Source organism: Macaca thibetana, chromosome 19, assembly GCF_024542745.1.
Source record: "Macaca thibetana thibetana isolate TM-01 chromosome 19, ASM2454274v1, whole genome shotgun sequence".
NCBI lineage: Eukaryota > Metazoa > Chordata > Mammalia > Primates > Cercopithecidae > Macaca > Macaca thibetana.
Genome location: NC_065596.1, coordinates 51,712,640 through 51,739,853, shown reverse-complemented (window position 1 = coordinate 51,739,853; position 27,214 = coordinate 51,712,640). Strand labels below are relative to the sequence as shown.

The following is a 27,214-nucleotide window of genomic DNA, read 5'->3' as shown; positions in this document are numbered from 1 at the left end:
TTCTGGCAAAAAAAAAAAAAAAATTGAAAAGTCTGATGGAAAAGATTTGTGTCACCTGTACTAGGGTTCCATTTTATTTTTTTATAATAGTCTTTATATTTTTAGAAGCACTGAACAAAAGGAAGGGGCTTTCTAATCAAGAGTATTCTTTAGATACAGAGCATCAGACAATATTTGTGATAAATAGAAAATAACTACTCTGATAGTCTTCTGTGGTGACATTTGGAATATCACGTTTGTCTTTAGGAAGTATTTTTAGTCAGATTTGAAGAACAGCATCTAACATACTTGCTTGGCAGGGAAGGGGCAGGTGGCTATGTTTAGGAGTTTTGAGATAGTAGATTAAAAACCAAAATTTTCACAAGGAATGAAGCAGTTAGGTATTATTAGACTTTTTTTTCCCCTTCTAAGAGCAGCAGAGGTGTCTCTCATAGATCATTACAGATGCTTTGAAGGTCTTTCTGGAAGTAACTGACCTTCCTTCTCACAAATCGTGCCAGACTTTTCTTCCAGAGTTTTAGAAAGGGGCTGTGGCCTCTCCCTGCTGTAAGCTGGGTGTGCAAAGCCCAGCTCTCCTCAGTGGGGGGATTTAGAGGCTGAAATCAAGCATCCTTTTTTTTCTCTCCAGACTCATCAAACAGTCCATATTAGATGAAATCTGAGCCCAAGAGAGCTCCATTTTCTTTGAAAGCTATGCAGGGTGGCCTCTAATCACCAGACTTAAAAACAATATCTTTACAACTGCCAGCCATAATTCAGTGTGATAAAGTAACTATGTTTTTGTTTTAAACCTGAGAACGTGTAAAGTTACGACAGACATAAGCTGGGTGAAGAGCAGCCGGGTGGGAGCCAGTGTCCCACAGGCTGGGCGGATGCCATGGGGCTCTGGGGCCAGCATCGGGACATAGCCCACTGGGATTCAGCTCTGCAGCCGCTTAGGGGCCGGGACCCTCACAGCGTCATCTGAAACCACCTGTGCTTCTAGGTCTTTCTCTCTCTTTCAAACCCTCTCCTCTTCAGGCTCCTTTCCTTGATTAATTTGTATTTTAAACGAAAGCAGTTTGAAATGGTCCCCCAGACGGCGTGCAGTGCCCTTCAATTCATATCCACACTCCGCAAAACAGAAGATTAAAAATAAGTTTCTGGCTTCTGCTCTTAAATGGAAACCTTTAGTAATCAAAACTAGCTCACCATCAACTTCCCGGCTTGAAATGTCCATTTCTCCTGCTGATGAAAGAGAGAGAGTTAGTTATTTCCATTGGCTTTCAGCTGACCCTTAGGCAGACGGGAAGAATGGGTTCCCTGTTATTTATTTGGGTGTTTTGGGCAATTTGCTGTATATAAAAGCTCTAAATATGGCAGCAGCTGTACTGCCCCAAAGAAGGAGGTTAATAATGTAGATTTAAATGGTGTTTAGCAAGAGCAAAATCTCAGAGACATCAGCAAAGTTCAAGTGTAATTCAGAGTCTATGAACCAGCAGTGTTTAGGGGAGTTCAATTTTCCTTTGGTTTTTGGGTGACAGCCTAATGCGCCAAGTGCCATCATGTCCCCCCAGGGGCACGTTTGGCTTGGGGCCACATGCAGGCAGGGCCTTCTGCCCACCGTGGGTCAGAAGTGGCCGTTCTGGATGTGTTGTTCAAAAACCTAAGATCTGGTGCCTTGCTGGAGTCGCATAATAGACAGCGTCACTTTCACACCTCTTAAAAGTCTTTTTAAAAATAGTCCCTCTAGCAGGAGGCTTATTTGGGATGCAGTGCTTTACACCTCTGTATTTTCAGACTATCTAGGGATGCTTTTTATATATGTTGTTTTACCCGCAGCTCCCTGGTTTCCCGCTGCGCAGCTGTAGGTTGAAGGCCCAACTTTGGGAGTCACCAGGGAGATGGGGAGGCCAGATGTTTGGGGTGGTGCTTTGGGGAGGAAAAGCAGGCTGCTGGCCCTGACAGACTCACCACCTGCAGGCCACCTCACTGACCACCTTCGATGTTGGAATCCCAAATACTTCACTTCACTGACCTCCTGTACCCTCCAAGGCAGACAACCTAGGAAGCCCCTGCCACATCTTGGACCCAGAACCCACTCCTCCTAGAGTCTTTTTATCTCTGTTAACAGCAGCTCTCTGTCCTTCTGTTTTTTCCAGCTAAAAATCTTGGGGTTTTTTTTTTTTTTTTTTTTTGAGATGGGATATTGCTCTGTCACCCAGGCTGGAATACAGTGGTACAATCGGTGTCATTCTTGACCCTTCTTTTTGTCTCCTACTCCATATTCATTCCAACAGCAAATCTGCAGACAGCACCTTCAAAATACAGATAGAAAATATAGGCTTTACCTTCTCCTTATCCACGCTGCCATGAGATGGGCCTAGAGCAGGAACAGCCCTTATTTAGTTATCAACAGAATCCTAGTTGGTCTCCTGGCTTCTGCTCTGGACACTATTTTCAGCACAGTGGTCAGAGTGATTCTCTTAAATGTTGTGTCAGACCTTGTTACTGCCCTGCTCAGATTCTTGGGGGCTCCCAATGCCACAGTGGCCAGCAAGCCTCATGCAATCTGGCTTGCCATTATGCCCTGGCTTTGAGTCTTGCTATCTCTTGGCTCTCTGCCTTGCTCAGTCTGGTCTGGCCACACTGGCCTCCTTGTTGTACTCAGGCCCAGCAGGTTCCCAGGGCCTTTGCATGGGCTACAGCCTCTGCTGCTACAATGCCTTCACCATGCATAACTGCAAGGTTGGTTTGATCCCTCACCTTTTCTGGGTCTTTGCTCCACTGTGGCCTCTCAGTGAGGCCTCCCTGAGTCCTCCCATTTAAGATTTGGACTAGCCCCATCCTAGAATTCCCTCTGCCTCTTTCTGCTTAGTTTGTCTCCAGGCCTTTTATTACTGTTTGCATGTTACAGAGCTGCAAATGCTGGGGTGTTATCTGTTTTGTTTGATAGTGGATCCCCCAGCACCCTGAATAGTGTCTGGTATTGGAGGGGCCTCACTGCATTTTGTATAATTGAATGAGTGACTGACTAAATGAATGAACAGACTGACTCTACAGAGTCCCATGTTTCATGGGTTGGAGAGGTGGTGTCCTTTATTGGAAATGGGCTTTGGACTGAGGCTGCCTGTGTGGCCATGACTGCTTTGTGTGACTTCTCTGTTTCTCCTTCATAAATGACTCAAAGAGGTCCAGGACTTGTCTGGGGTATTGTGGGGTGTGTGGCACTCTGTGGTGTGGGTATGCCGTGGGAGCCCTATAATAGCATAGTAGTCAAGTGGATGGGTCCAGGCTCGGCCATATGCCCATGTGGCCCCTGGTTGCTTGGTCCTCTAAGTTCACCCCTCCTGTTCCCTCCTGTCTTCCCAGATGTACCAGCTTTTCCATACAGGGTCATCTATGAAAGCTCCTAGCATCTGTCTCCATTCCCACTGTGAGGACCTGTGCCTGTTTCTGGAATCTAGAGCCTGCCTTGAGCCTCAGGGTGCTGCCTGTACCTCATCAACTGCTAGCTCCCCTGGGAATCTGAGCCTGAGCCCAGGATGATCCAACAGTGTTGGGAAAGCCCTTAACACATGCAGTGATGGTTTCCTGGGTGCTTTTGTGATCATGCCATGTATTCTTGATTCTGAGCTACCATCACCTATGTAATAGGCCATCTTTGGAAGGAAAACAGTCAAGAGCTTGATCTCTATTGTAAAGGGCATTATTATTTCAGGCTTGTTCGGTTTTAAATATGTCTGTGAGTCTTGGTGTTGAGGATCTACAGAAGCATGGGTTTGTTAGGGAGCAGGGCTGATTTGGGCTCAGCCATGAAGGTGTGTCCTTGGAATGCCAGGTGATATGGTTTGGCTTTGTATCCCCACCCAAATCTCATCTTGAGTTCTAATTCCCATAATTCCTACATGTCAATGGAAGGATCCAGTGAGAGGTGATTGGATCATGGGGGCAGTTTCCCCCATGCTGTTGTAGTGATAGTGAGTGAGTTATCGTGAGATCTGATGGTTTTATAAGTGTTTGGCAGGTTCCTCCTTTGCTCACTCTTCTCACTCCTGCTGCCTTGTGAAAAAGGACATGTTTGCTTCCTCTTCTGCCATGATTGTAAGTTTCCTGAGGGCCTCCCCAGTTGTGCAGAACTGTGAGTCAATTAAACCTCCTTTGTTTATAAATCACCGAGTCTTGGGTAGTATGTTTATAGCAGTATGAAAAGGGACTAATATACCAGGAATCCAGTCAGGCCCAAGGAGCCAGCTTCTCTCACAACGAGGCCAGAGCTGAGGGTGGGCCCGCAGGTGAGCACAGGTAACCAAGCACAGCTGAGTTCTGCCCCTCACACAATAAAGGGTATGATTCACTGGGCCCCACTCTGACCTCACTCCCCAATCAGGGAGTCATGATTCACTTGACCAACAGAGGCCCAAGAAGCATTTGATCTCAAAAATCACCTATTTGGATTTTCCCAGTGAGAACACTATTCCAAACAGGGTCTAGGAGGAAAGCTAGTTAACTTGCGTTGGTCCCATTATATGTCCTAAAAGGAGACGTGATAATTATTAATATAAACTAACAATATTAGGAACAACCATTTATGAAATTATTTCTTTGTGTTAGGAATTGTACCAGAAGGTTGATATTATTTGAATTATTTCAGTCCTGTTAAAAAGCAGGCAAGTTTGGCCTTACTGCATCCACCTTGCAGGTGAGGAGGCAGTCTCAGATAGGTTTAAAAATTCACTCAAAGTCATACTGTTGAGAGTTGAGGAAAACAAGAGTCAAAATTTTCTAATCTCTAGGATTCCCTCATTCAGGGAGCTCCCCAGTCCAAGTCAGTTCAAACTGTTTCTGGACAGAAACAGTAACCTGGATACACCTGTCTCCATGTTCTGGCTCCTTTATGCCATGTAGGCATGCCATGGACTTTGTGTTGATGAATGACATGCCCTTTGGGGACTGGGGCTGAGGGCTGAAGGCATGGGGACTGAGAAAGGCCTCTTGACCTATTCATTCCCTTGTCTCAGGACATCCTTGATTTAAAACAAAACAAAACAAAACGGTAGCTGCACTATAGAATTGAAAAGGTGGCAGTGGTTAAAATATTTTAAAATGATTTTTTTCCCACACATATGGGCAAGAGGTTATATTGCCAGTTCAATGCTAATCACAGTTATTTACCAAGAAAAAAAACCATCCATGTAAAAGCGCATGGCATTTGGTTCCAAAAAATGCCTGCTTGGTTCTGCTGCCGGCTGAGTCTGTCTCTACGGAAAGGAGCCGGGCAGGAGACGGCTCCGACCAGAGCACGGGGATGATAAATAACTCACAGGTGTCAGACACACAGAAGAATTACGCGTGTCTGACCTATGAGGGGATAAATCCCAGGTCTCTGCCGATGGCCAGGGGATGCGTCTTTGAGTGTCATAAAAATTTAGCATTTTTTCCCCTTCCTAATTATCTTCTATAATTTTGCCAGATTTATTAAAATAAGATTTTCTGGGGGTTATTTTTTTTTTCTTTTCACTGGTAGAATGTGCTCTTTAGTATCATTTTACATAATTTAATACAATTTGTTCCATCCATTGATTTTCATGGGGATACAAGCTGTTCGTTTGTGAGAAAGCTGGCATCGGCCAGAGTGCTGGCAAGACGGCACCTCGAGGAGCTCATTCTGGTTGCAAAGTTCGGTGGGGGCTTCAGCCATTTTTAAGGCAGATTTAGTGGCACTGGAGCCTGAGAGGCCTTCTCCCCCGACTGCCCCCTCTTGGAGACCCAGGAAGGAGGCCGTCCGCTGCCCCGATGGGCACAGGGGCACCGTGGGCCCCTGCACGATGCAAGGAAGCTCTCCCCCAATGTGCAGTCTGATGGAGAAACACAGGTGTTTCTTAATTACTCGTGCAGAAGGGAAGGGGATGCCGGGCGGATGTGCAGTGATGGTGACCGCGCCAGAGAGGGAGCCCGGCCAGCGACAGCCCTCTCTCCTCGCATGGCCCCCACCCCCGCCACCTCGGTGCTGCATTTGGGAAGCCCTCACCTCCAGGCTGCCCTCCCCTCCTTCCTGGGTTTTCTTAATTCAACTGGGGTTGTGGATATTTTAGGAATTAGCCAAACCCCTGAAATGTGGAAGAGAGACAGAATGATGGGACTGGCAGTAAGGTGGGGAGTCCTGGGCCTTGGAGGGTGGGGGCTCAATGCCCCCTTTCATCTTGATAGGGCTCCTTCCTGAGCCTGGGAGCTGAAGGGTACCCCCTCGTTCCTCTGCTAGCTGCCTCCCTGTGGGTCTGTTTCTGGGGGTAGATAGATGGTTAGGTCCCAGGTGAGGACACAAAAGTTCTAGGCTGGCTGGGTGCTCACGCCTATCATCCCAACACTTTGGTAGGCCAAGGCCGGAGGATCACTTGAGGTCAGGAGTTTGGAAACAGCCTGGGGAATGTAGCGAGACCCCATCTCTACAAAAAAATTAAAAAATAATCAGGTGTGGTGGTACACATCTGTAGTCCCAGCTACTCGGGAGGCTGAGGGAGGAGGATCACTTGAGCCCAAAAGTTTGAGGCTGCAGTGAGCCATGGTTGTGACACTGTACTCTAACCTGGGTGACAGAGTTAGGCCCTGTTTCAAAAAAAAGTCTCTCTATGCTTCAGCTGGAAGACACAAGAATTGGGTTCTAGCCCTGCCTCCATTGTGCTGTGTGACCTTGGATAGGTTCCTTTACCTCTCTGGACTCTTAAATAATGACACTCTTAAATTCCCTCTTAAATAATGACACTCAAGTTCTCTGTACAGGAGACAGGGGTTCCACACAGATTCTCTGAAGGCTCTCATATTCTGTGAAGCTCTGAGCTGTAGAAGACGGAGACCAGGGAGGAATTTTCCTGCTTTGCCCTTCCTCTGACCTTGTCCTGACTCTAGGGGTGGCCTGAGATGGGCAGAGGACCAGTGAGGAGAGGCGAAGATGGGAGCAGTACCACTCAGCTCAGCTCTGACCCTGCGGGCACGGCTTACCGTAATGGGTCAGCACCAATGTGACCCACGCCCTCCCAGGGCTGGGTGGCTCCGGCCATGAGGCCAGGAGGAGTGCACACGGTCCTGGCTTTGCTGCTCCTTCTCTGGGTGTCCATCACACCTCCACCCAGAACGCGTGTCCCCTGGCCCGCCCCTGCTTCCAGTGGGGAGGGCCTGGAAACTGTGGCTGTCATGTCACACAGACAGACAGGGATGCAGCCCCTTCCCGGGTGGAAGGCTTTCTGCACGAGGGTGCCCCAGACAGTGACGAATCATCTCCCCTCCAGCACCCCTGGGGGAACGCTAAGTAGGCCAAATGAAATGATCCGAGCTGGCTGTGGGCCAGGACGGCAGGGCTAATCCTTGCCTTTGTGGGAGAGCCTGGGGCTGGAGGGTCTGCCACTAGTCACAGCCGCCTGCTGCGATGCCAGCCCCGTGGCCCTGCCACCACCCCAGGACCCTGTAGGCCTCCTGCCTGCTCCTTCAAGTCCCTGTACTTTCGAACAGGCATACAGCCCTGCACCGAGGAGGACAGAGAACATAGCATAGCATGCTGCAGAGCTCCAGCTCATCCAGGAGTCACTTTTAATTAATTAATTAATTATTTATATTTATTGAGATGGAGTCTCGCTCTGTCGCCCAGGCTGGAGTGCAGTGGCAAGATCTCCGCTCACTGCAAGCTCCGCCTCCCGGGTTCGCGCCATTCTCCTGCATCAGTCTCCCGAGTAGCAGCTGGGACTACAGGCACCCACCAACACGCCTGGCTAAGTTTTTGTATTTTTTAGTAGAGACGGGGTTTCTCCGTGTTAGCCAGGATGGTCTCGATCTCCTGACCTCGTGATCTGCCCGTCTCGGCCTCTCTTTTTTTTTTTTTTTTGACGGAGTCTCGTTCTAGCCTAGGCTGGAGTGCAGTGGCATGATCTCGGCTCACTGCAGCGTCCGCCTCCTGGGTCCTGGTTCAAGCAATTCTCCTGCCTCACCCTCCGGAGTAGCTGGGGTTACAGGCATGTGCCACCACGCCTGGCTAATTGTTGTATTTTTAGTAGAGATGGTGTTTCACCACGTAGGCCAGGCTGGTCTTGAACTCCGGACCTTGTGATCTGCCTGCCTTAGCCTCCCAAAGTGCTGGGATTACAGGCACGGGCTACTGCGCCCGGCCCAGGAGTCACTTTTAAAGCACCTACCGAATGCCCACACCTGCGGGAGGGAGAGGAGACTGGACCCTCTGCAGCTGCTATGCATGGGGCTTAGACTTTGTGTGGCACAGCAGGGCACCAGGTATAGAGAGCGGGGCGATCCTCCTACCTCAGACTCCTAAGTAGCTGGGACCACAGGCAGCTGCCACTGTGCCTTTCTAATTTTTGTGTTTTTGTAGATAGGGTTTCACCATGTTGCCCAAGCCAATCTCAAACTCTTGGGCTCCAGCCATTCACCCACCTCGGCCTCCCAAATTGCTGGGGTTGCAGGCATGAACCACCACACCCAGCCTGATAATTGCCTTTTAAATTCTTGCAATGGTGCAATGAAGTGGATGTGCTTATTATCTCTTTTGTAAAAGAAGGGGCAAGGCTCAGAGAAGTCAAGTAACGCTCAAGGTTGCAGAGCTGGCGAATGCAGAGCCTGCCTTGTGCTGGCCTGCCTATTGGTGCAGTGAAGGGGTGCTATGACCTGTCCCCCAGTCCTCATAGGCTTTGGCACTCTTTGTGGGTCTGGAATCGTCTGGGAGTTTCTCTTCTCCCCTGGCTCCCCTATGCCGTTTGTCAACCAGTGCACCCACATTCACTCCATTCCCTTCTGGGGCCAGGCAGGGGGAGTGAGGGACCCTCCTGCACAACAGCTCACAGTGATACAGGCACAATGGTCCCTGCTCAGCCAGAACCAGGTGATCTGAGCAACCCCGTGCCGTCCAAAACCACCAGGAAAGAACACCCATTAGTGGGCAGCTCCACTCCCTTGTTTCTGCCAGGGAGGCCACTGGGCACAACTCAGCCCTGACTTTGAGAAAGTGTGAACGTAAAAAACAGATAGTCTCCAGGGAAGAGAGGGTCGTTCTTTTCACAAAAGTTTTATCTGCAGAATGTGAGTGACAGGGTGGGCCTGAGAGCACCAGGAGCTACAGCTGGTACCTTGCTGGGTTGGGCAGGCAGGAGAGGTTGAATCAGGGCATTCTTCATCTGTTCATTCTCTCATTCGTTCATTTATTCATTGAACAATATTGACTGAGCAACTCATATATCTCAGGCACTTTCTATTAGGTTGGTGCAAAAGTAATTGTGGGTAATTGCAAAAGTAATTGCACCCACCTAATAGATTTGGAAGGCAGGATACATCAGTAAGTAAAGCAACCCAGTCCGCATTCTCCAGGAAGTATCCCGTGTGTGTGTGTGTGTGTGTGTGTGTGTGTGTGTATTTGTGTACCTGCGTGTGTGCACACGTCCTGCATTTGCAAGGCTGTGTGTGCCTGGGCATGCAAGAGCATGAATTTTCCTGGAACAGAAAGGAGACCCAGGGCAGGAACAAGAGCAGGGCTGGGCCTCCGTTTCAGCCCTGGCCCGCAGACCCTGCCAGCAGCTTCTGCTGAGAGGGGAGCTTTGAAAAATCCTCTGTTCTCCAGAAAGCCCTCCTTGGCACAGCGACCTCCCTTCTGCCTGCTCTTCCTATCTTAGGGGCTGCGTCTGCTTCCCAGGCTCAGGCTGGGTCACTGTCAGGACTCGCTGCTGGGCCAAGGTCAGCAGAAACACTCACCCAGGGCTTCAGGTGAGGCCAGGCTGGCGCCACGGGGAGGCTCACTTTTATTGCTCACCCAGCCACTTGCTGAAAAATTAATTTGCACGTGAATCACATTTATTGAGACCTTCTGGATCAGATAACAGATGCAGACCGGCCTGTTCCACAAGGCCATCCAGAGAAGAAATCCTAAAAAATTCAGTGGACAAAGGGATGCCTGCTGGCCGAGGCTCGCTCCTAGATCGAGCCCCTCCCTCGAGGTGTGCTTGTGTGTATTTGGAAGGCTCCCCTGGCATCAGAGACTCCAGGCTCCATCCTGCAAGGACTCCTGGAGCGGAGGCTGGGCTGTGCAGCCGGGCACTCCCGACCGGCTCTCTGGATTGGTTCTCCTGTAGCCCCTCGGAAGCAACCAGGAGCCGGCCCTCCCCTCCCTGGCCATCTGCTTGAAGCATCTGGTGATCAGGTGCAAGCCCCACACCGGAGCATTCAAGCTGAAATGTGCAGTCACCTTGCCACCCACACTCGCTTTTGTTACGCGGCCAGGCTGCCCCTCTTTGTGTCGGGGAGAACAGTTTGGGGATGGAAATCCGACTGCTGGCACTGGGAATTCACCATGGCTGAGCCGAGATCCTGCAGGCCGAGAGGCTGGCCCGGCCTCCAGACCCGGCTGTCCCCTCTCACCAGGGTCCATAGACATGTCTCCAGCAAACGGGTGGGCTTTCCAGAACAGGGAGAAGATTGCTCTCGAATGTCCTCTTTACCCCACTGGGTCCAGCAGGTCTCAGATATTTGGATCCTGCCATAAAGGAGAAATGCTCATTAGTTTTGTGCCTCCACCATTATCTAGTAAGGAAAGGGTAGGTTGCTCCCCGTGCTACTGCTGGCCTGGACTGCTGGCCTGGAGTGATCGATGGCTCTTCAAAGGGTGATTCCCTGGGCTACCAGTGAGCGGGGATTGGGAGAAGGCTCAAGACCTACTCCTGAGGCCGATTGCTTCTGCGCTAACCCAAGCATCTTGGAGGGCAACGTGGGTGTCTGTATTGTTGGAAACATTCTGTTCTTCAGCTTTAATAAGCACCCATCAGAGAGCACTCAAAGATTAATATGGGGGAGTTTTCATCACCAGAGAGTCCATTTCATTTTCTGAGCCACTGACGACTCAGCTGAGAGCTGCGGACTCACGACACCAAGAGGTGCTTTGGCTTGATTTTCAGTCTTGTAAAACACGGCCCCTCGTGCTACCTCCCCAAACCACTACAGGCCTGTCCTCACGGCTGCCGGAGCCCATAGGCATTGCATTTAGCATTCTTCTCCTGCCAGGGGTTCAAGGTAAATATCTTCTCACAGAGGACAGAATGGGCCCCCATTTGAAACTATTAACTGTGCGTAATAGTTCACTGGAAGCAGTCTCTTTTGGTTTGGGTTTTAGTAGCTCTGTGTGAACTTAAAGATGAAAGTGATGTCCTACTATGTGCTGGGGATGCATTTTCTGTTCTTCTTTCTACAATAGCCACGGGCATTACTCTGGAATGTTGTTACATGAAGAAACACCAAGAAACGTGTCTGTAAAAGTCCAGCCGGGTGAGGTGGCTCACACTTGCAATCCCAACACCTTGGGAGGCCGAGTTGGGCAGATCGCCTGAGGTTCGGAGTTCGAGATCAGTCTGTCCAACATGGTGAAACCCCACCTCTACTAAAAATACAAAAATTAGCCAGGTGTGGTGATGGATGCCTGTAATCCCAGCTACTCAGGAGGCTGAGGCAGGAGAATCGCTTGAACCTGGGAGGCAGAGGTTGCAGTGAGGTGAGATCACGACATTGCACTCCAGCCTGGGCGACAGAGCGAGAATCCACCTCAAAACAAACAAGCAAACAAACAAAGAAATAAACAGACAAACCAGAAGTCCTGACTAGGCCCCGATCTCTGTCTCCACCTCTCCCAGTGTTAATTGTGACAAGCAGTTTGATGTTGCTTAAGTCGCTGCTGGCTGAAATTAGTGAGAGATTTTATTCCCGATCTCTGTCTCCACCTCTCCCAGTGTTAATTGTGACAAGCAGTTTGATGTTGCTTAAGTCACTGCTGGCTGAAATTAGTGAGAGATTTTATTCTTGAGAGACACAGAGAGAACAGAAAGAAGTCAAAATCCCTGACCGACTCCATTAGTTCATCTCAATCCCAAGGTATCTTCTTTAGATGATCTGGAAGATTGAATTCATGGGTATGGACAGTTAAATGGTGGAGAGAGGAGGAAGAGGGCTGTGGATAACAGATTTCTAGATGATCTGTGACATGCCTGCTTGTGAGAGTTCTACCAGCCAAGCCCTTTTCAATAAGATGATCAAAGAGGAAGATACTTATCTTTTAAATTTTTGGAAACTCTCAGCATTCCATAATTGATCCACTTCCTTAGTGGAAAAATACAACAACCAAAAGTCTTCAGCCTTAGATACTGGAATGAAAGCTGAGGTTGTTCACAGATACAGAAGAAGCTGATTGTGGTATCAGATAGAATCTAGCTATCAAATGCTTCCATAGGAATAGATAACTCAGGATGTCGATATTCAATTGTATTTATTCTTATTTTTATTATGTGTTGACCAATTCTAGTTTTATATAATTATGGGGTACAAAGAGGAGTTATGGTTTTAAATACAACATGGGAAGATTGAATTAAGCTGATTAACATATCCCGTCACCTCAAATATTTAACTTTTTTTATAAGAACATTACAAATTTACTCTCTGGTGATATTGAAATGTAACAAACTCAACTATTAGCTATATTCACCATGTAATGCAAATGATCTAAACAAAAATTCAAAAATTCCTCCTATTGAACTGAGGCTTCAACTTCTGGTAACCACCATTCTGCTCTCTGCTTCTGTGAGATCAATTGCTTCAGGGTCCATGTTTAAGTGAGAACACCCAGGATTTGTCTTTCTGGGTTTGGCATATTTCACTTCATATAATGTTCCACAATTCCATCCAGATTGTCACAAATTATATTATATTTTATTTTTATTTGATTTTTAAATTTTTAAAATTTTTTTTGTAGAGATGGGGTCTCACTATGCTGCCTAAGCTGGTCTTGAACTCCTAGGCTCATTTAATTCTCCTGCTTCAGCCTCCCAAAGTGCAGGGATTACAGGCATGAGCCATTACACCTGGCCATTATTAGATTTCAAACACCTCCTAAGGATCTTTAATTTTAAAGATGCATCTTTTTCTTTTCTTCTTTTAATCAGCACATGAGTGTAACACGTGGTGCTATTTCCCTCATGAAACATTGCCTGTACTAAGCACGTGCCTGAAGTGACACTACCCCTGCCCCCACCCGCGTCATACCCCCTTCCCAGGAGCTCAGGCTGCGGGAAGGTCATTTCCATTGCATCCCTGTGCTACCTGGGCAGACCATCCCTACTGGTGTTAAAGACCCAAATGTCTTTCTCTCCCGCCTCTTGGTGGAGCATGAAGACAAGGTCCCATTGGCTTAAGGCGCGGTGCTGGCTTTCTCTGATGGTTGTGCCGTAAGTTAGCAGGATAAGTTTGACAGTAATTTAATTTTCATTGACAAATGCTGTCATAATATTGAGAACAAAGTGATATATTGTATCAACAGTAGTGGTCGACGCTCAGCCAGTCATATGGACTGGGCGAGCACCATATGGTTCTTCTAAGCTCGACTTGGAAAGCTCTGGCTAAGAACTTGACAAGCTTAAGATACCAGTCAGGAAAAATGATTACCCTTGAGAAGTTCCTGCCATGCCTCCAGTCTCGGAATTTCTTTTTTTTTTTTTTTTTTTTTTTTTTTGGCGGAGTCTCGCTCTGTGGCCCAGGCTGGAGTGCAGTGGCCGGATCTCAGCTCACTGCAAGCTCCGCCTCCTGGGTTCACGCCATTCTCTTGCCTCAGCCTCCCGAGTAGCTGGGACTACAGGCGCCCGCTACCTCGCCCGGCTAGTTTTTTGTATTTTTTAGTAGAGACGGGGTTTCACTGTGTTAGCCAGGATGGTCTTGATCTCCTGACCTCGTGATCCGCCCGTCTCGGCCTCCCAAAGTGCTGGGATTACAGGCTTGAGCCACCGCGCCCGGCCTCAGTCTCGGAATTTCTTAGAGAAAAGGAGGGAGTGCTTCCTGGATACCAGCCAGGGTCCACCATACCCCTGGCCGGAGCAGTCCCTCAAGGGCACCTCGGGAGGAATGTGTCCCCCACGCACCGGGGCCAGCCACAGCCAAGCAGATTCTCTGCTGACAGCCGGCATAATCGAAAGTCCTGAGATGATAAAACACCATTGATTTCCTGTTGGTTTGTGTTTGTTCCTGGCTGTGGTCCTCTCCACCTAATGCCGGTGAATGTTGCATCCACGCGTGTGAATGAGGCCAGGAATGAAGTCTGGCCCACGTTACAAACTCACACAATCCAACCAGGAAGGGGATGGGATTTTCATTTTGGGAGTGCAGCTCGTTATGGCTGCATCTCCAGACCCCCTTCTGGGCCAATCAGAGCCAGAGCCGTGAGTAGATTACGTGTCAGTCTTTGTGTGCCTGGGTACGTGTGTGTCTGATTAAACTCTTAGCCAAAATCTCAGCTAGACGATTTGACCAAAAGTGTCACCACTGTCAAAAGCAGTCTCCATTTGTTCTGCTTTCCTAACACTGAGCTTATTTTAATTCTGGTTACTGTACACAGAAAAAAACAACCGATGAGCAAAGTTACAAACAGGCTGGGAGAGAAGAAAGCTGTGTGTGTGTGTGTGTGTGTGTGTGTGTGTGTGTGTGTCTGTGTGTGTGTGTGTATGCGTGTACCCCACACACGCATGTTTAGGGACACACCATATCCCCATGCACATTCGGCTGCTGTCCTTGTCTGGCTTGCCAAACGTTCAGGGGCCTTCCATTCTCTGAAGGATTCCCATCCCAAACAACACTAAGTAAAGAAACAGGCATATGGCGTGGATTGGAGATGGTGCAGTGTTGGCACAGACCTCCTGCTGTGGTGAACAGGTATCTGGAAAAGATGAGAGTCCCGTTCTGCTCTTTTTGGAGTTCATCATTTATTTGGATTTTGTGGTTGTTGCTTTGTGTTTATTATTATCTTAACAAAGAGAGGGAGAGTGTGCAATTCGCAGAACTGGGCACTGGTACAACTGCTCTCCAAGATGGCTCCCTGCCTGAGCCAGGGCTGTCCTTCTTGCAAGGCACTGTCTTGTCCCACCCTGCATGGATCCTCAGCTCCCAGGCTCTCTGGCCAGGAGCAAGGGCTGCCCGCAAGGTGCAGGGGGAGCATCTAAGTACAGATGGTTCTCTGGAGGCCCTGAGAGCTCCTGGGTGTGGCTGGGGGTGTCCTTGGTCTTGAAAGACAGTGTTGACTTGAAAAAGCAGGGCAGATTGGAGGAGCAGCTGCCCTCCTTGTGGATGGCATCCGTTGGTGGCTGTGTAAAGAGGAGTTCCGGACTGCCTCCCATTACCATTTCATTACGCGACAGCAGACCCATACACAGATCCATACGCTGCCTCTTGGATGGGGTTTCCAAACACAGCAGGACACTGCGGAGAGTGCTTACCTCCTCTCCTGCCTGCTGGAAACCCAGCTCCCTGCCATGTGGCGCTTTCTGAGCTGCGGCTGCAGGCTCTCCCCAGGTACTCCAGCTGATGGGTGCCCCCAGAGGATAAGTGACCGCTGGAGAGCTGTGCAAGGTGCCAGTGGCTGCAACATTTTCCAGAAGGGTCTCTGGAGAGAATGTGTCAGGAAAACACCCAGCCAAAGGATGTTTTCTCACCCAGGTACCTCTGGGCTTTGGAATCTTGCTTGGTGGGGCCCGGGGATGGGGTGTCACCCCTTCACAATGGTGGTCAGCCATGAGACACGGTGACCACCTAAGAGGAGCTGGCTTTTCTTATCTAGGCCGGACTCACCAGCATTTTACTGATGAGGGAAATGAGATAACCGGGTCCTCCACAGACAGGGAAGGTGAGAGGGTCATTGGCTCTATGTGCTGATTCCAGGATGGGTGATTATCTCCCCCGTGGCAGTGTGGTGGAAGGGATTGGGGAGCGGATGCGTGTCCTGGCTCCACCGTGTCTGAGCAAAGATTCCCATCCTCATGAGGCCCTTGTCTCTTCATGGATAAAAGGAAAGTATTGCTTGTGAAAAAATGACGGTTCTCCATGTTCTTCAAGTAAGAGGCTCCCTCCTTCCTTCCTGGGGATTTATCATCTTTATGTTTAAAGAGAAATGTCCACAGGGTGGAAGCACAAAAAGTTATTCTTTCTGTTTAAACCCATTTTGTGATGTTGAATTTCCCCCACCCATTTCGGGTGAGATCTAGGCGAGGTCCCACAACATTTTTGGTCATTTTGGAATAACGCAGGGTCTTTGTGTGCCTTTGAGTCATAGAAGAGCCTCATTTTGGTCATGGAAGCACATGTTTCAATGTCATACTCCTAACTCCAAGCTTCTTGTAGAGTGGGATCATCTTCTGGAGCTGGCTGCAGCCTGCTGCGGGCCTGAGGACGGGGACAGGCCGTGTCTTCTCTGGTCCCTGGCCTTGTGTTTTCCTTTCTCCTATGCGTTCTGACCACCCTGGTTTTGAACAGGGTCTGCAGAAGAAGTCAGGGCTGGAAACACAGCCATGACAGTTGTTTTTCTCCTGGGCTGGATCCTTTCTGGAGTTCTTTGGGCTCTCCCACATTTCTAGGATTCTGTCACCTACAGTTTGGGCACGTAGCCTCTGGCTGGCTGCTGGCTGCTAGCCCTTCAGCAGGGAACATCCAGTGTCTTCCTGGTGAGTTGTTTCATCCTTTTAGGCAGCCTCTTGGACAAAGTCCTTGACAGCATTTTTATGCAGAGGGTCCTTCCATAGTGACCCACATCTGGACCTTGGGAAGTATTTTTCACATCTTCCAACAAACTAAAACTGGAACCTTTATCCATACAGGCCTCCTTTCAACCCACCCTAAGAATAGCCTCTAACTTTTCCACTTTTGCATAGCTGGGCTTCATGACCCACTGACACCAAGGGATATGGAACAGGTTCTCTTTAAGAATCCATCAACTGGGATTGAAGTGATGGAAGCAACCTCTGTCCATCCCCCATGGAAAGAGGGCTGGTAATAACATCACACCCACCAACCCTTTCCAAAGAACTCCTCTATTTTGCAACTCTCTGACTTTTCAAATTCAATCCTTCTATAGCCTCAAATTGGGTCTTGGCATGAGGTTGAGGACACTTCTTGTCCAGTCCTTCTCAATTTGGATAAAGCAAGCATTCGTCCTTTACATTTTGTGGTCAGACTTTTGGAGTTTCCATCTAAAGAGTAACAAAAGCACAAATTTTAACATCCTTCTACCCTTGATGATCATGCAGCTCTTCTTCCAATCCAAACTCAAATCTTTTTCTAGAGCATCATTCCTTTTTTCTCTTTTGAGATACTTAGTGAGAGCAGAGTTTATTAGTTTTGCACTTTCAGTAGCCCTTCTGGTACATAAAAATTGATTGAGCTAGTTGCTTCTCACCTTGCTTTTCTGAGAAAGACTGTGTCTTTTTTTTTTTTTATAGCAAGAGATAGACAAAGGCAGCAAGGTATTTTGAGGGTTTTTTGCAAGGCTGGTGTTATGTAGACAAATAGATTGCCTCTGTACTTTGTCTTTTGCTCTGCTGTTGGGTGTTTGGGACATCACAGCGCAACCTAAACATCCTTGTGGCTTACTCATGGACCACCCAGAAGTAGTCCATGCAAGCCCTGAAAAGTCTTTCCTGAATGTTCCAGTCTGCCTCAGACAACCTGGTATCAGCTCCAGGTCTGTTGTGTTGACACTGCTTCTGGTCTCTGGGAAACACTAAGGTCAAACTTGATGAAAGGCCAGAAAGCCCGGCCAGGATGGCTGGTCTTTCTCAACCCAGACCTCTGTTCCATTTTAGCATGTCTCTTCTATCAGTCATGAAGACTTTTAGGGTCTTAACATCTCACACTGCTGTATTAGTCTGTTCTAGATTTGCTATTACCCGAGACTGGGTAATTTATAATGAAAAGAGGTTAAACTGGCTCACAGTTCTGCAGGCAGTACAGGAAGCTAGATGCTGTATCTGCTCAGCTTCTGGGGAGGCCTCAGGAAATTCACAGTCATGGTGGAGGGTGGAGTGGGAGCCTGCGCTTCACATGGCCGAGCAGGAGGAAGCGTGAGAGGGGGGAGGTGCTATACACTTTTAAACAACCAGACCTCAGGAGAACTTCCTCACTATCACAAAAACATTACCAAGGTGGGTAGTGTTAAAACCATTCATGAGAAATCTTCCCCGATGATCCAGTCACTTCCCACCAGGCTCCACCTCCAACATTTTACAAGTCTCTACATCAGATTTGAGTGGGGACAGGGACCCAAACCATATCAACTGTTTAGTCTTCTGACTCACTGGGGAGAATTTGTCTGGGCTTCTGAGGGGATTGTAAGGCAGTCATGGGCCAGATTAGCACAAGAGCAAAACTTTATATATCTTTGCAGTCAAGAACAGGACACATTGGCGTTTTAAGCAAATGGAGTCTTCTCCAGCTAACTCTTTCTTGAAGTGTTTCCAAACTAGCTCTTAATTTCAGATGTTGTACTCTTAGTCTCACAATTTCCAGTTGATTTCTTTTGGTGATTCCCATTTTCTGCCTAAACTCCTTATCTTGTCATCTATTTTCTTAAATATATCAGGTATAGTTCTTCTGAAGTCTGTAACTCTAGAACTCAATATTTGGATCTTCTGTGGGCCTGATTACATTAGCTGTTGCCTGATTTTCCATCTTTGTTTTTACTCATTTGCTCTTATTTCCTGGTGTACCTGGTAATTTTTATCAAATGTCAGACATGACATATACAAATTTTAGAGATGCATTTTGGCTCTATATAAGAACCGCCAAACAGGAATGTAATGTGAACCACCCACGCCATTTAAATTTTGTAGTAGCAATATTAAATAAGCATGAATACATAGTGAACTATTTTTAAGAATGTATTTTGTTGTATTTAACCTGGTCTATGCAAAGTGTTATCATTTGAACAGGTAGCCAATATAAAGAGTATTAATGGGACATTTTACATGTCTTTTTTGTATGAAGTCTTGGAAATCCAGTGAGTGTTTTACCCTCATAGCAATTCTCAATTCTGACAAAGCCCCATCCCAAGTGCCCAGTAGCCACATGTGGCCATCAGTTACCCTGTTGGACAGCACAGCTCTGGATGGTGTTATCTTCCTCTAGGGAGGATTTACTTTTGTTTCCAGTAGGCCATTAGGCTTGGAGAAGATCACCTTAAGTCAATCAGAAATTGAGCAGATTTTAAGGGTTTATTTCTTACCTGTTGTTACTCCTAACTGTGCCCCTTTAGGGGTAACAAATAAATGTGTGGGGTGCTTATCAGGAAACTTTTGCCTTACCAAGCCCTAGATTCTGGTGTTTATCTTCTTGGTCCCTTGGACTATGGATGTCTCTGATTTGCTTCTCAGCATCTCGGTGGCTGCCATTTGTAAGTTCACAACTATCTCAAGGGGAGAAGCAAAGTCAAAAGCAAGCCCAGCATTCTGTGCTCCTTCCTTTTTAGAATCTTGACCTGTCAAGTCCTGGCTCCTTTGATAACTCTATTACACCTTGAAATTATTTATATACACACGTACTGGCCAGGTGCTGCGGCTCACGCCTGTAATTCTAGCACTTTGGGAGGCCGAGGTGGGCAGATCACCTGACGTCAGGAGTTTGAGACCAGCCTGGCTAATATGGTGAAAACCCCATCCCTACCAAAAAATACAAAAATTAGCTGGGCGTGGTGGCGCATGCCTGTAGTCCCAGCTACTCGGGAGGCTGAGGTGGAAGGATCACTTGAATCCGGGAGGCAGAGGTTGCAGTGAACCAAGATCACGCCACTGCATTCCAGCCTGGGCAACAGAGTGAGACACTGTCTCAAGAAAAATAAATTGTTTATATACACACATATACACACCACTATTTCTTTCATGCAGCTTTTCTAGTTGCGCTCAATGAGACAGTTGATTTGTTACAAGCTCTTTTACTATAGCCAAAAGTAGAAGTAAAATAACATCTTCAATAACTAAAACCAGATTTTCCTCCCCTGTTTGGCAATCAGCACTGTTTCAGCCTTTGAGAGAAAACTTATTTCTTTACTTCTGACTCAGCACACCAAAATCTCTGGGGAAGATTTTGTCCCCAGTTCTAAGGACTGGCAAATTGAGGTATTGTAAGATTGTGCCTTGGAAGAGTCAGGCCCAAGATCCTCTGGGCTTCTCACTGCACCGTCCTACCAGCCTGCATGGCAGGGAGGTTTGCTGACCTGGTGTTTGTACTGGTAGCTCCTGAATATGCTTCTGTGCAGGCACAGGCACTCCATATAGGAACATGAAGAAATGGTAGCAGTGGCCGTCATTCCAGGCAAGCTTACAGTTTCACAGAGATCAGAGGCACGTTGAAAAGACACTCATTTCTTGTGCAGCATTTACTAAGATGTTGTCTTATACCAGACCCTGGGCTACAGCCTTGTGTCAGCAGCAGAATGCCGTCATTCACAGCCCTGCTGTTGGGGAGCATGTCTCCTGGGGCACATCCTGGTTTCGTATGAGGGCCCTATCTGGGACATAGAGGCAGAATGTTGTGGACACATGACAACCCTACGCAGCTGTACACATTCCCACCCGCGCAAGCCTCTAGTTCAGCTTCGGTATCGCGTAGTTATCTCTGGATCAGCAGGAAGACCTTATGATGTTTCAAGTGTAAAATATTTAAATAAAACATTTTACCATGTTAGTGGGAGAAAAATCTTGAGCATTAATAGAAATTTTGCTTTTTCACAAAAAAATGGAAGTTAATTGAAGCTTACTTTTAATTCACTACATTTAACCCAATCTGTTTTGTTTCTCAAAAAAGAAATCAACCTGTGTTTTTTTGAAAGAAAAGCAAATTCTACTTCTTTTTCTGTTCTGATTATTTAAAAAATAGGAGAAAAAACTCCCAAACATTGCTGACTGCATGAAGAGTGCCAGTTTTAGTTTATCTCCTTTCAGCTTTCTTCCTGTGCCTAGCTTTTATGGAATTGTAATCTTACTGTCATATGATTTCTGCATGTCATATACATATAATATATATGTGCAGTATGACATTTTTTCTCATGTTATGAAGACATATATGTATAAATGTATGGCTACACTAAAATATCATTATATAGTTATTTGCCCTATTGTTGAATATGTCGACTGTTTCTAATTTTTTTTAATATTACAAACATAATACAGGGAATGTCTTTGAACATAAAGGCTGCTCCTCTTATTCCCCCTTCACCCTCGTGTTTTAGAGTATTTCTCTAGGAAAGACCACCAGAAATGGAATTACTGCATCAAAGCAATGGAATATTTATATCCTCTTTCACTTAATTTTAAGCCTCAGATTTACTCCTCAATGGGAAGATACTTCCCGCCAAATCTCAAATCCAAGACAGGAATTAGGTGGCTTCTCTTGGCCGAGATGTAATGCCTGTCCCAAAATGAGGAGACCTAAGGATGGCAGTAAAGTGGGGCAAGTCTTCGGAGGTGTTTGAGGGGTTGGTTGTGGATGGAAAAGCGACCCTGATTGCAAAGCCAAGGATAATAGTACAAGCCAAAGGAAAGTCTGTTTAATGAGATTGGCAATGCACTTGCAGGAAAACCTTTTGAGAAAAAAGCACAGCAAAGTTTGCAGGGCCACCTCCCTCTGCAATGGCAATGTTGATGGGGGCCATTGCTGATATGGCATGGGTGTTGGATTTTGGCAACTGAATCCTATTTTAGATGCATTGTGAGCTGAATCCTATTTTAGATTGACTCATGTAAGGAACCCCGTGGTGACTCTATAAATCAGAAAGTTCGTTTGCATTGCAAATTGCCCTTTCCTAAGTAATCTTCAGCTCCTTAATTTTACAAATTGTATATTGGAAATCTTTTATTTCTGTATATTGGTTGTTGCAAAGTACACTTGGAGGACACTTGGGCCCATTTCAACCATGGAGTTTGGGGGTCTTGTTGCAGGAAAGTTCTTGTAGTCAATCCTTCCCTGGGGGTTGTCAGTCTGTCCTCCATCTCTGGTGGACTGCTGATGGCATTTGCCTTCCAGGTTAAGCCCCAATGATAAAGTCACTGCCAGGACCCACAAATTGAAGGAAGAATGGACCTCAAAAGCTTCAGAGGAGACTGAAATGTGTCAGTTGATTAGAAGGTAGAAGGTCAGAGAGACTAGAGAAAACTCAATGCGTGAGCTGAGCCTCGGGCTCTCATTATGGAGAGGAGGCTGAAGTTTCAGAAGGAAATTTTGATCATCAGAAGTGCCTGCAGGAGGTCCTCGACTCTAGCAACAGATTAGATCCCACTGAGAAAGGAGAGACTGTTGTGCTGCAGTCCAGATGGGTTTCAGGAGATGATGCAAAGGCTTTGTCTGAGGATGAGATGGATGAGTCAGTCAGTGCTTTCTTTGAGTGGATCAAATATCAGTAGACTTGGATCTCTTTGTCCTGAGCACCTGAGTGAAACAGGCTGTGTTGAGGGTGAGAGCCCGGCTCCCCAAGGGACACAGCTGAGGTCTCTGTCTGACAATGGCCTCAGCACTGGGGCTTTCTCTTACCCTTTTATGTCAACACCAAAAGCCATGGAGCTGGGCCTTAAAAACATTGTTCAAAAGTCATATCTTAAGTTATGACCTTTCTTTAAGTATTTATAACAACTGATTGGATTTCATAAGTAAAGCCAGATTTGCATAAATTAATAAAATATTTCACTGGGTAGCATTCTTTCCCAAGTTATTGGGGATCCTGTGGTTGAGGGGCCAGTGCTGCTTCTCCTGCTGGGTTCATGAATCTAACTTTTCCACTGGGGCTGTGTCCTCCATCCCAGCCTTGGCTGCTGTAAACCATGCTAAAATGTCACTGAACTTTGCAAGTTACTGAATTTGCTGGGGTGTTACTTAAACCTCCAAACCTAATTGGAGGTGGATGTGGGAGAAACACTCCAAGACCCACACTCGACTTGGGAAGATTTGGAAAGAGTCCCATGATGTCAGGTCCCTGCTGGGGCTTGGTGGAAAATTTATACAAGTATCAGTAATGATTTAACAATCAACTCGTCCTAAACTTTTATACCATTTATATAGTGTTTAATTTACATTGATTTCTTCATTTGACATGTAGTAATTAATTTTGTCTTACTGACAGATGATTCTCAATGACTGATTTCAAGACACATTCCGGACAGGTACTTTTTAACCCTTCATTTTGCTTCAAAAAGCATTATTCTACTCTGGGGTTCTGCCAACTATCGCAAAGCAATTTCTGGAGGGGGGGTCTTGGGGGACCAACCTGTGTGGAAGCAGGGAGGTGGGAGGTGAGTTTTCATGTAGATTGTATGTTTACTTAGGGTAGCTTTGGGTGGAAGATTGGGAGCTGGGTTGGGAGGGGGGCGCTTAAATCTCCCCCAGTTAACCCCTTGCTCTTCTTAGTGAATATTGCTTTAGGCCATGCTTGAGTGAACTCCAAGATATTGGAAAAATTTTCTTTGCTTTAGAAAGCAAAGTAGAAATTCCCAAATTCAATTTGAACCAAAAATCGGGGGAAATGATAGAATGAACCAAACCGAAAGGCAAACGTTTTTTGTTATTGATTTCACATTTCGATCTCTGTTACATGTGTTGTAAATGTCATCTGTCCGAAGGTGAGAGCTTCAGAGACAAGTGTTTGAAATGGCAGTGGAGCCACAGATACCAAGTGAGCTCTGTGGTTTAGCTTTACTTGTTCAAGAAGTGCTTGTCCACTTCAGTTGCTTCTGGGAGATGTTGGAAGAGGGATCTGCAGTCAAAACAGAGTGGGGTGCATTTTGATCTGCTAAACTTAGCTGTTTCTCTCTCTCTCTCTCTATATATATATATGCATATTTTTTTAAAGAAAATTTCCTTCTTCCTTTCATTCTTAGTTTGTAATCTCTAAGTATGAATTCATAACTATTTGGTTTAAGGTACGTACATCTCCAGAGTTAAAATGGAGAGAAAACTTATAGTGGACATTTCTTTAAAAAAAATTGTTTTGGGGAGAAGCAGTGCCTTGATGTTTTAGTATCACAGGATATGACTATTATAGGACACTCCTGTTATTATTAATGAGGAGGACATGTATCCTTCATTTTGCAACTTTTCATCCTCAATGACCTTTTAAATATGGAAACTGTTGAAGTCACATTTTAATATTAATGAATGATGTAAAAGGTAAATGAAGTTCAAATTATTCTAATACTCACATGTTAGGATCTGTGTCTATATCCATATCTTCTCCATAGGCTTGTCCTAACTTTAGAAGTGGCAAAGGGATTTGAGTGCGAAGCCCCACAGATGAAGGCCGTCTGTTAGTGACTGAAGCCTACTTAGCGGATGGCGCCACCCTGCAGCAGGCAGGTTCCCACCTAGACACATATGTTCTGATGCTTTCGGTCACTATTCTGACCTAGACATTTACCAAGAATGAAGAAACATTCGTTTGGCGAAAAACACGCCTGCATTTTGGGAAAGTTCTCCATGCCGTTGCCCAGTCTGGCTTCCTGCTGGGTCAGCTTTGAGTTGGAGCCCTGAGGACAGCAGATCTCAGATCTAGTCACTGTCTTCTCCAGCCTCCTGCTACTGCATCTATAACTCTGTCTCCCAGTGCAAGAGTTGGGCCCCTTTGGGGATTTCTGCCATTACTTTTTCAGAGAAGGTATTCAGCTCTGGTTTAGCTTGTAGCAACAAAGGTCTTTTTGTGTCTCACGATTCCTCTCCCCTCTGCCTCTTCTTCCATCCCCGTAGCATCTATTATTACCGTAATGTGACTAAGGGGGCCTTTCTCCCTGTCATGTGCCTCCCCTACTGTCCTGGTGGAAAATAGTATGTTCTCTTACCCTTTACATCCATCATTTCCACCTAAGCACAGCATAGCAGCCTCTGGGGAAAGAAGCGTGAGCCTGCACACACATGTTCACGACTGTGTATACGACTGTGTCTAGGAGCATGAATGTGCACCATGTGTGTTTAGGCAAGAGTGCATCTTTGCAAGGCGTGAAGGTGTGCTTGTGAATGTCCCTATGTAATGTGTGAATGTGTGCATGTGCAGGTGTGTGCGTGCTTCTGTGTGAAGCTGTCGGTGCATATGTGTGGAAGGGTGACTTTGCCGATCAGTGGGCACAGCTGTTGATCATGCACTGTCCAGACCACAGTGCTTTAGCTCCTTCTAGACATTTTCTCCATCTCTATTTGTGTTAATTATTCAAATGGCAATTAGTGGCTCTGCCCCCCTTTGGTCACAGTCTCCTAGTACTTGAGGGATGGTCATATATTCATCAGATTTCAATAAATCCTTTCCAACGTTATTGTCCTTGTTGTATTAACTGGCACCTGCCCTCCGACATTACACCTGCAGGAGAATTCCACCACGTTCGGGCGCATTTCCGAAGCAAGGCCATTGATGTTCTGTGTTTTAAAAAATTAATTAAAAAAACTCAGATCTCGGGAAATTCCAGCAGTCAGTCTCCTTTTTTTATCCTAATCTCTTCATAGTAATGCTCACAAGTACCCTTGGTCCAGACAATTCTTCATTCATTCTCCACCCCCCACCACACTCACACCCAAACTCCCCACCGCTGGAGATTAGTCCTTTGTGAGTCAGTGCACAAAAGCTTTCTTAAAGTCCCAGTAAATTATACCCCTGGTTTCCCTCTTGAATTCCTTTTTGTTACTTTTTCAAAATATTCTATTAGTTTTGTTACGTATGATCTCCCTTTTGTGAATCCATGCTGAATATCTTTAATTAAATCATAACTTTCCCTATTTTGTCCCTGATTAGTGTTTCCAATATCTTCCCCACTGCTCAAGTCAAGCTTACTGGTGTTTAATTTCTTTGATCTCCCTTAGAGTCGTTATTAAATATAGGTGTTGCATAAGGGCTCTTGGCCACTGGTGCTTCTCCCGCTTCCCTGGGTGTTTTAAAAAGGTATTTGCTAATCGTTCCCCTGTTTCCTTGCCTCCTCTTGCACAAATTCTAAGATGGTTCCCATCTGCTCCCGGAGTTATCAGTCCTCAGACACTCTAATTTCTTTCTCACCTGTTCTGCTACTAGGCTGATTTCCTTCGGAAATATTTTCCTCTCCTTGGGAAATGCTTGTCTGTTGCTGGCATCTGCTTTCGTCTTCCCTTTATGGACATGAAAGCAAATAATTTATTTTTCATTTTCTCTAGAAGTCGTCATCCCTTCTTCCAATCAACTATGTTCTATGTATGCCTCCTTGTGTTTTTTTTTTAAAAAGCATTATAAACCCAGTTCCAGCAACTGCTTGCTAAGACCCCAATTTGGAAGTGGTATTTCCTTTCCAAAGGGTTGATAGCATCACCAACTTTTAATCTGGAGCAGGGAGTGCTGACCCTTTGCTAGTGAAACTGTTTTGGATGTCCCCGGCTGTTCTACAGCAAGCAGCATGAAGTCTTGAGGCTTCCCTGACAACCGGTACAAGAGGGACCTGGCCCCCTCTCTGGGTTTTAGGGAGTTGTAAAGTTTACCACGTGTCACTTTGGAAATCTCTCATTTGAAGTCAGCTTCAGCTGGGGAGTGCGCCTTCACTTTTCTTCTGCTCTGTGCTTCCGATTTTCCTCACACCTGAGGGATGCATCGGCTCTCCTATGACTCGCTTCCCTTCAGGCTGTACTGTGGGCTCATCCTCAAATGTAATGTGCTTCCTTTTCTTTCTGTGTTCCCAGGACACAGACTAAAAAGGGCTGCCCTGTGCAGAAGGTGCACACCCACGGGTTTTCAGATGCTCTTAGCTGCAGGTGTCCCTGTCAAGGGGCTGGGCCCACAAGAAGTAACTCTGGAGTCCCCGACCTGCAGCCGCGTGGAAGCCTCCTCAGATGCACCGTTCCTCTCAGTTGACCTCATTTCCTTTTCCAGTACAACCCAGATCTGCGTGCTGAGACATCACTCTCAGGTTGTAAATTCTACACCAAATCAAAAGGCCAAATCCTTCCTGCAAACCCACAGGCACTCGACCTACATCACACCAAGGAGCCTGGCCTCAATGGCTATCTCAGGGCCCCTGGGCAGGGGCGGCAGAGGTGTGACCCCCCACCCCTCCAGCACCAGCTACTGGTCTTCTGCAGGAGAGCAACTTCCCCGGGTCAAGTGGCAGAAACGACATCAGCCAACGTTTCCACAGAGTATGAGTCATAATCAGTACTTTTGACTTTGATTCACATCAAAAGGCAAGCAGCCTGTGCAGTTCCCTGTCCCTCGTCCCTAACACAGAAGTGCCTGGAATTTGCCCACAAACAAGGATTTGCAATATTAAAAGCTCAATAAAGGTAGTAAACAGACACACTCGAGTCAGTTTTTAAAAAGTGTGTTTAATTGGGTCAAATAGTCACTTTGGGGAAAAATAGAGATCGTTTATACTGGTTCTTTCAGTTCACATGTTTTTGAAAACCAATTGCC

General features: G+C 46.6%; 1 protein-coding gene across 10 annotated transcripts in view; it reads left to right on the top strand.

Moving 5' to 3' along the window:
- Positions 1 to 27,214, top strand: part of ZNF536 (zinc finger protein 536) — a 490,140-nt gene that overhangs the window by 397,985 nt on the left and 64,941 nt on the right. Inside the window, exon 7 of one of the 10 annotated variants that reach the window (XM_050772551.1) lies at positions 22,928 to 22,967. The exons of the other annotated variants lie outside the window; for them this stretch is intronic. Coding sequence (XP_050628508.1) covers positions 22,928 to 22,941 — 14 coding nt within the window. The 3' untranslated portion in view covers positions 22,942 to 22,967. The remainder of the gene's footprint in view (positions 1 to 22,927; positions 22,968 to 27,214) is intronic. 10 annotated transcript variants of the gene reach the window in all.